The sequence below is a fragment of the Gallinula chloropus genome (genome assembly GCF_964237585.1).
Source record: "Gallinula chloropus genome assembly, chromosome: 6".
Classification (NCBI taxonomy): Eukaryota; Metazoa; Chordata; class Aves; order Gruiformes; family Rallidae; genus Gallinula; species Gallinula chloropus.
Window position 1 is genome coordinate 2,046,194 of NC_140091.1, and position 9,077 is coordinate 2,055,270.

The following is a 9,077-nucleotide window of genomic DNA, read 5'->3' on the forward strand; positions in this document are numbered from 1 at the left end:
GTGAAGGTGGCTCTAGGCAGTGGTGTGCTCAGCAGGGATGGGGCATGTGGGGTTACCAGCTGCTGCTGCATAGTTTTTCCAGCACAGACAAGTGGGATTGGAACAGTAAAGCAGGAGAAAGGAACACCCTTTCTGCTCACACAGTTCCCCTTCCAACGCTGTCTTTGAGTAAGAGCCTTTCTGGATGATACCTTGAGGTCACAGAGCTGGAGCGACAGTGGGAGTGTCAGAAGCTCCTTCCCCAGGAAGGCTTTGCCCTCTGGCCTTTGAAATGCTCTGAAATGCTTTGTGCCAGGCTTAGTGTCACAAGGCTCTCCTCAGCCTTTTCATTCACCCTCCCAGCACTGAAATGGAGTGTGAGGAAGGTGAAGTAAAGCCACGTTACACCCAGCTCGGTGACAGGCCTGTTCCGTGACTCCAGACACCCCTTACCACCACCCTGACCTTATGCCCCTGACTTTGCAGATATCATGGTTGAAGAGTTTGTTGAATTTGGGCCCCTGGACCTGTTCATGCGTCGGAAGAGCGAGGTCCTGACGACCCCATGGAAGTTCAAAGTCGCCAAGCAGCTCGCGAGCGCGCTGAGCTACCTGGTAAGAGGCACCGTGCTGAAAGCATTGCCTGGGGCTCCTGCAGCCTGCTGCCACAGGGATGTGGGTGTTAGTAACTAACCAGCTTCCTTGCTCAGGCAGCAGGATGGTGCAGCTGTGCTCTGTTTCTGTTCATTATGTTGCTTTAAATAAGGAGGAGGACTCTGGGAGCAGGTGGCGAGCTCCTTTTCCAGCAGCAGGCCAAACCCTCCTGGTGCTTGTGTTTGCTACCAGCTCCATTAGTGCCTGGAAACTGCTTCAACAGCTTCCCCTTCCCCCAAGCACAGTCACTGTGAAAAAGGACAATAACATCAGTGTTTTTCCCCAAATGCTCCCATGTGACCAGTCTGTTCCCTGCTCCCCTTTCCCTGCCTCTCTCTAGGATCATTCCTACCATGCTGTGTTCTCAGTAGTCTGTGTGCTGGATTTTACAGTGACCCCTGATGCTGTGGGGTCATTAGAGCTCTTGCAGAGCGTTGCTGCCTCACTGCCCTCACTGTTTGTTCTTTGCCTCCCTTGCTGTAGGAGGACAAGGATTTAGTGCATGGAAACGTGTGCACTAAAAACATCCTGCTGGCCCGAGAAGGAATCGACAATGAATATGGTCCTTTCATAAAGCTGAGCGACCCAGGGATCCCAATAACTGTGCTGGTCAGACAAGGTATGGCACTGGGACTGGGTTGGCTTTTCAGCCTGGTGGGAAGGGGAGAGGAGGAAACACTGTTCTCTACCAGCCAGAACTGGCTCCAGAGTGGAAGTGGTCGGCTCTCCTGCATCTGAAAAGCACAGGGGAGTCAAGGAGAGAAAGAAAGTTAAGAAAGCACCACCGATGGTGGGTGCCTGTTGTATCCATGTCTCTTAAAACATCATGTTAAGTTGAGTGAGATGGCACAGAGGGAATCTCAGGTTCTGGGTGGCTCAAGACACGAGCTCATGAAAGCCACAGGTTGTCTTTCTGAGAGCAGGGATTGGAGAATCAGGATTTCCCTGAGACTGGACACATGCTGCAGGTCTGGTTTAGTTAACCACTGTTAGACAAGGAAGGTTACAGGGTTGTTCTGTTGTCTTTGGGCAGTAGCTCAGTGTTAATGAGTGCTCTGATTCTGTGTTCATCCAAGAATGCGTCGAGCGAATCCCCTGGATTGCACCTGAGTGTGTTGAAGACTCCAAAAATTTAAGTGTGGCAGCAGATAAGTGGAGTTTTGGTACAACTCTGTGGGAGATCTGCTACAATGGAGAGATCCCCCTGAAGGACAAGACGTTAGCAGAGGTAAACCCATGTTACAGAGACTGTACCTCAACAACGAGGGCAGCCAGGCTGGGGAAGGGGCTGGAGGGCAAATCCTGGCTGAGAGAGCTGGGGGTGTTGAGCCTGGAGAAGAGGAGGCTGAGGGGAGACCTTCTCCCCCCCTCCCCTGCCCTGCCAGGAGGGTGCAGAGAGGTGGGCGATGGTCTCTGCAGCCAGGGGACAGGAGCTGGGACAAGGGGCAATGGGCTCAAGCTGCCCCAGGGCAGGGTCAGCTCAGCTGGGAGGGCAAAGTTCTTCCCTGGCAGAGTTGTGGGGCTGTGGCACAGGCTGCCCAGGGAGGGGCTGAGTCCCCAGCCCTGGGGGTGTTTAACAGAGGGGAGATGAGGTGCTCAGGGAGCTGGGGCAGCACAGGACAGGGACGGTTGGACTTGATGATCTTAAAGGTCTTTTCCAACCTGGTGGTTCTGTGACATTTCAGATCCATCCACTTTGGCACCTCAGTTTCCACACCCAGCTTGAGTTGCTTTCAACTTCCATGAAAACCAGCTCAGCTGGACTCGATAAGGGGCTGATCCCTCTGAGTTCCCTCAGGCTGCACTGGGAATTCTTGCCCTTACTGTAAAAAACCTCATCATTGCTTCACCCCATCCGTTTGTCCTGGTGCATGAGTAACATGGCAAAGCTGGCAGAGAAAAAACTGCTGAAAGGGGAAATCTTCAGCACATCTTAGAAACTTTGGGTGTTTTAAGTGGTTGCTCTGCACTGCACCAGATTCAGTCCCATAATAACTCTACTGGTGGGAGGTGGTTTAGGAGTTCCTTGGCAGCCTTTAAAGAGAAGGTTCAGGGTGAGTTAAAGATCTAATGGTCCCATCTTCTGATGCAGAACATGGGTTTGTGGAGTGAGAGGCCAGAATTCACCCAGGAGTTTCCCCTTGTGCCTTTACAGAAGGAGAGGTTCTACGAGGGACGCTTCATGCTGGTGACGCCGTCGTGCAAGGAGCTGGCTGACCTGATGAAACAGTGCATGAACTACGACCCCCACCAGAGACCCTTCTTCAGAGCCATCATGAGAGACATCAACAAGCTGGAGGAACAGAGTAAGGCCTGGCTTTGCTTCACAGCTGGAGCAGGGAGGGAGAAGGCAGGTTGGCTTTCAGCACTGCTCCTCCATGCCTATGGGCAGGGGTGTTGTGTCCCTACAGCCACGGGACTGACCTTGTACTGAACACGTGGCTGAAGTTGTGCTGGTGTCACTGCCACTCCACTCTGTGTCCCACACGTGGTGCAGCAGCTCAGTTCAGTTTCAAGAGAGTCTTTGAGCTCTGTGACATTTTTATAGGAGCTTCTTGACCCAGTTGGAGTGGTGACACTGGAGACTGGCTCTTGGGTTGTTTTCTGTTGAGATTACTACAGAGGTGGTCAGTAAGGGCAGAACTTGACTTCCATACCCAGAGTAAATGGTTGTAGAAGCTGAATAGCTGCCAGGGTGTGGGAAGTGGGTTGAGAGAGAACTGAATCAGAACCTGGAAGACCCATTGAGCAACCCACAAAGTGAGGGCGATCAGCAGGCGACAGACTGACATGTACAGACAGAAGGACTTCCCTGCCAAGAAGTAGGCAGGGTTTGGATAAGGAAAGCTGGGAGAGTGGGATGGAAACACTGTGACAGCAGCAGAGCGGGCGTGGGCAGGGATGCCTTGAAGTGTCAAGACCAAGATGACCTTGCAGGAATCTCCCTGACCCAGGACTTGGTTTTTTATCCCCCTCCCAGATCCTGATATCGTCTCAGAGAAGAAACCCTTCACAGAGGTTGATCCCACACTCTTTGAAAAGCGATTCCTGAAAAGAATCCGTGATTTGGGAGAGGTGAGAGAAGTGATTGGGTGCTCTGTGTGTGTCTCCTGGCTCACAGCAGGAGGATGGGACTTGGAAATGTCAGTGGCACCCTGGTTAGCAAGTGCTGTGATGAATAATGTGACCTTTTCCTTCTCCACTTAGGGCCACTTTGGCAAGGTTGAGCTCTGCAGATACGACCCAGAAGGCGACAATACAGGGGAGCAGGTGGCAGTGAAATCCCTGAAGCCAGAGAGCGGAGGGAATCACATCGCTGATCTCAAGAAGGAAATAGAAATCTTGAGGAATCTTTATCATGAGAACATTGTCAAATACAAAGGAATTTGCACTGAAGATGGTATGTTCCATGTAGAGTGTGAAAAGTGTGTCCTCTAAAAGGGTTTTCCTTGAAAAATGAAGCATTTTAATGAGTGAAACGCTCCTTGTTCAGCCTCATGGGCTGAGATTCCTGCTTTGCAGAAGAAGTGGCAATTCCTCTCTGCAGTCCCTCCTGCCCAGCCCTGTGCTGTGGTGAGCGCCCTGGCTGATGTTCTCACCAAGTCCCTTGGGAGAGAGGAGCCCCTGGCAGGCTGGGGGGGGCTGTGCTCTGGTTGTAGCCGGGTTGTAACCCCGTAAAGCCAGCGGTCGTTAGTAGAATCACACGGTGTTACTCAGAGGACAAAACTCTTTTGCCTTCCTGTTTTCCCTTGGCAATAGTGATGGTTTTAATCCTGGATTTAAACACTTTTAAGACTTTTAAGTTCAGTAACTGCTGCCTGGGGTAGATCCTCTCTGGGTTGGGAGTTAGCCTGGTGTCTGCTGCTTGTACAGAAGTCACCGACCACGGTAGTGACGTGGGAAGGGTCCTGTGTCTGCGAGTGAAACCCACGCTCTGTCTTTCAGGAGGAAGTGGGATTAAACTCATCATGGAATTTCTTCCCTCTGGGAGCCTAAAGGAATATCTTCCACGGAACAAGAACAAGATCAATCTCAAACAGCTGCTCAGATACGCGGTTCAGATCTGCAAGGTGAGCCAGAGCCTTTCTGCTGCTCTTCCCCTTCGTTAGTTTAATTGAATGGGGTGGGAAGAGAGACCCATTCTCCCTGTGTCCCCAGTCCTGAAGCTGTCTCTGCCATGTGTTGGGAGCACAAAGATCAGCCAGGGAATAACAAGCAGCTTCCCTTGCATAAAGTTTATTGTGGGAAGACAACAGAATACAAACAGGAGGGGATTCAACTTTTTAAAAGGGTAGATAATGGCAGGACAAGGGGGATGGATTAAAGCTAAAGGAAGGAAGGTTTTAATTAGATATTAGGGGGAAGTTCTTTCCAGAGAGAGTGGTGAGGGGCTGGAACAGGCTGCCCAGAGATGGGGTGGGTGCCCCATCCCTGGGGGTGTTCAAGGCCAGGTTGGCTGGGGCCCTGGGCAACCCTGTGTAGCTCCAGGCCTGGAGGTTGGTGTCCCTGCCTGTGGCAGGGGGTTGGAGCTCTGTGATCCTTGGGGTCCCTTCCAACACATGCCATTCTGTGATTCTAAGACATCTTTCCTGCTGTAGAATGTGAGGTGTGAGGAGGGGGCAGAGCTCTCAGAAAGGGCTGCTGGCAAGAGGGGAGGAGCAACGTGCAGGCCTGAAGGGAGGGAGAGCTGGGAGTGCAGTTGGGCTGTGGGGAGCAGTGTGGTTTTGGCTGGAGACACGTGGGGTTTGGGGTTTTGGTGGAAGAAGGGTCAAGACACAGCGTCAGCTGCAGCAGCACAAAGGTGATGGGGAGAAAAGGGTCTGAGGCAGTGGGTGCTCAGCTGACAGTTCGGATGCACAAAGCAGGAACGGCAGGTTCAGCAGGTGGGAACCCAAAGGCTGAGCTTAAGGGAGGGGCTGTCAGAAAAGGACCCTGCAAAGTGCCAACAGGGGATGAACTTGCCACGGGGGAACCACCTGAACGAGGGAGCATTTGAAGGGGAAGTCAGAGAAAAGTCGTGATTTTAAGTCTTGTAGCAACTCCCAGGCAAAGCTTCCTTCTCTCCCAGGGAATGGACTACTTGGGCTCCTCCAAGTACGTGCACCGCGACTTGGCAGCGAGAAACGTCCTGGTGGAGAGTGAGAACAGGGTGAAGATCGGAGACTTCGGCCTCACCAAGGCGATCGAGACCGATAAGGAGTACTACACCGTCAAGGACGACCTCGACAGCCCCGTCTTCTGGTACTGACTCCTCATTTGCTCTCTTCAACCACACTGGGCAGCAGGGTAACATCTCTGCTCCTGCAGACTGGGGCTGTTAGGCCTCCTGAAGGTTTTTCCTGGTTTGATATGAGGCCTAAAGCCAAGACCACAGGATCAGAGCAAGGGAGAGGCACCTGCAGAGTGGGCTTGTGCTGTTTATGATCCAGTTCCCCACTGGAAACTCTCCCTGAATGTCCCTGTGACTTGCTGTGTAACAGCTGTACTGTGCTTACTGCTGTGGTGCCCCAAGGCCTCTGGGTGCCTGAGTTAATACATGAGAGGACCCTACAAATGCCCCTCTCGAAATGAGAGCGGGTTGTGTGTGTGTGAGTAGGTCTGTGTGGCTTGGAACAGTGTAACACTGTCACGTGCTGTCCACAGGTACGCTCCTGAGTGCTTGCTTCAGAGTAAGTTTTACACCGCCTCCGATGTCTGGTCCTTTGGGGTGACGCTGTACGAGCTGCTGACCTACTGCGACTCCGAGTCCAGCCCCATGGCGGTGAGTAGCTGTGACAGAACCAGCTGGTCAAGCTGCTTAGCTCAAGAAACATCTCTTTTTTTCCCCTAAATTGTTATTCTTGGAAACCAGAAGTGGGGTGAATCTCTTCCTCTTGTGAGAACAACCCATGTGGCTGCCATTCACTGAAGACCTTGTGCAGAGTGCAGGTCTCTGTACAATAAGCCTCACACTGTTTGCTTTCGTTTTGAGATTCAAGCTTTGTCTTACATGTCAGAGGGAAAGGGGCTGGGTTTGGGCAGGGCCAGGGGTGCGTGGCTGATCCCTCCTCTTCCCACAGGAGTTCTTGAAAATGATCGGCCCCACGCAGGGACAGATGACGGTAGCGCGGCTGGTGCGTGTCCTGCAAGAGGAGAAGCGCCTGCCACGGCCACCCACCTGCCCAGAGGAGGTAAGGGATGGGTATATAATGCTAATTCAGCACTCCCTTCAGGGCTTAATTAGCAGCTAATTGCACCATGCACTGGTGGTTGGGAAGGACTGGCTTATCTGGGCAGGAGAACCTCAGGGTCTGCTCTGGGCATTCCTGGGTTTTGCCATGGATGCTCCCAAGCTCACGCTGTCCCTTCAGAGGGGTTAAGAACTTTGCTTTAGTATCCAGATCCGTGTGGGATTCATGGTTCCCAGAATGCACAGAGCTGGCCTGGCCCTGCTGCTGTGACCCCTGAGGGCGGAGAGGTGAGCAGCACGTGCTGGGCTTGAGCCCTGCACTGCAGAGCTGGCACAACCCCGCATCTGAAGGGCAGAGCAGGAGCTGCCCATCCCCATCTCTGAACCAGTAACAGCACCCAGAGGGGTGGGGGATGTTAAACCAGGGTCAGCCTGGAGAAGAGAAGGCTGTGGGGGGACCTCACTGCAGCCTCCCAGTCCCTGAAGGGAGCAGAGGAACAGGAGGGGAATCAGCTTGTTAAAGGACAGAGACTGGCAGGACAAGGGGGGCTGGAGTGAAGCTGGAGGAGGGAAGGGGGAGAGGAGATATTAGGGGGAAGTTCTTTGCAGAGAGAGTGGTGAGGGGCTGGAAGGGGCTGCCCAGAGAGGGGGTGGGTGCCCCATCCCTGGGGGTGTTCAAGGCCAGGTTGGCTGGGGCCCTGGGCACCCTTGTGTAGCTCCAGGCCTGGAGGTTGGTGTCCCTGCCTGTGGCAGGGGGTTGGAGCTCTGGGACCCTTGGGGTCCCTTCCAACCCAGACCAGTCTGTGAGTCTATGATTACAAAGTGGCTGAGGAAACATCCCTGTCTGGAACCGTGATGAAGCCATCACATCATTTTTAAGCCATCTGTGCTCCTGCTGCATGAGCTGTTTGTGGTGTCAGGTATTATGTACACCTGTACTCAGACAGCCAGACTAAGAGGTGACAGTGTTGGTTGGATTCTGCTCCATTCCACTGACCACAGAGCCCAGAGGAATGTGTCAGGCACCCTTTAATGCCTCTCCTCTCGTTGCCAGGTGGACCAGCTGATGAGGAAGTGCTGGATCTTCAGGCACGACGAGCGAACCACCTTCCACAATCTGATCCAAGGATTTGAAACAATTATAAGTAAAATGTAATTCACCTTTTTCATCCCGTCCGTCCTCTCAACGTGTCTCCGAATAGAAACGCCCAAGACCTTTTGTTTGTAACTACTGTAATTTGTACTCTGACTGTGCTGATGTCTTTAAGGGATTCTCTTTCCAACGGTTTTCCTTTTCAATTTTAGTCGACAGTTGGATCAAATGAATTGAAAGGTATGGCAGAAACAATAGCTTCACCTCCTCCTGCTGCTGGTAGTGCAAGGCAGCTGTGTCTCTGCCCCATGAGCGTCTGGCCGCGGTGCGAGCGGCCCCGAACGAGCTGCTGCTCTCTGTGCAACCTGTGGCATTTAAACCAAGCCTGCTCTGCACGCTTACTCCTTGAGTAACTCAACTAGTGAGTGTAAAAGGACTCGATATGGGAATTTTATGGGGTTGTGAGGAGGTTTGAAAGGAAAAATAAAACCACCCCAAGTTTGGCTGACAAATCTCTGTGATGGGCACTTAAAAAACCCGCCTCTGGCGTGAAAATCTGGAGAAGACAAAATAATCAGCTCAGGCTCCCGAGCCTGCGAGTGCTGAGCTCTTGTGTACATATTAAAAAGTATATTGCTTGATTGTCATGGTCAGACCTCCCCCAAAGATCGGCCTGGGTCGGGCTGTGGAGTTCCACAGTCCCTTGGATAAATGTATTAATGCTTTCCCTGCCCCCTCCACACCCCCCACAGTTACATCCCCTCTGCCCCGCTGCTCCCACTGTTGGTGTCACTGTTGTGGGTGTGACATAGGAGCAATTCATGAAAGGCATTTGGGATAGGGAAGGAAACGGATCCATGTACAGAAGGCAGGGGGAGCACTCCCCTCCCGAGGATGAGGGCTGAGCAAAGGGGGGCAGATTAACTGGAAACCTCCTAAAATTCAGGCTTCCCCCAACACACCTGGGCTTTGGGAATGCTTTGAGGAGATCCTGGGGTCTGGCAATAAACGAGAGATGCCTCTGAGTCTCTATATAAACCCTGTAATTACGGCTGTGACGTGGTCAGATTTATTTTTACAGTATTACCAGGTTTGTTCTGTATGTCACTTATGACCCCGACTTCAATCTGTAAGCACTTTGTTACTCTTTATACAAATTAATAAAGGTTTTTGGTTTTTGTTT

At 52.3% G+C, this 9,077-nt stretch overlaps 1 protein-coding gene across 1 annotated transcript in view; it reads left to right on the forward strand.

Annotated features, from left to right (window-relative positions):
- JAK1 (Janus kinase 1) overlaps window positions 1–9,077 on the forward strand; it is a 30,920-nt gene extending 21,843 nt beyond the window's left edge. Inside the window, exons 14-24 of the mRNA XM_084265978.1 lie at window positions 466–593; window positions 1,116–1,251; window positions 1,709–1,860; window positions 2,788–2,938; window positions 3,613–3,707; window positions 3,840–4,032; window positions 4,578–4,702; window positions 5,701–5,873; window positions 6,276–6,393; window positions 6,692–6,802; window positions 7,856–9,077. Of these exons, the coding sequence (XP_084122104.1) occupies window positions 466–593; window positions 1,116–1,251; window positions 1,709–1,860; window positions 2,788–2,938; window positions 3,613–3,707; window positions 3,840–4,032; window positions 4,578–4,702; window positions 5,701–5,873; window positions 6,276–6,393; window positions 6,692–6,802; window positions 7,856–7,957 (1,484 nt within the window). The 3' untranslated portion in view covers window positions 7,958–9,077. The remainder of the gene's footprint in view (window positions 1–465; window positions 594–1,115; window positions 1,252–1,708; window positions 1,861–2,787; window positions 2,939–3,612; window positions 3,708–3,839; window positions 4,033–4,577; window positions 4,703–5,700; window positions 5,874–6,275; window positions 6,394–6,691; window positions 6,803–7,855) is intronic.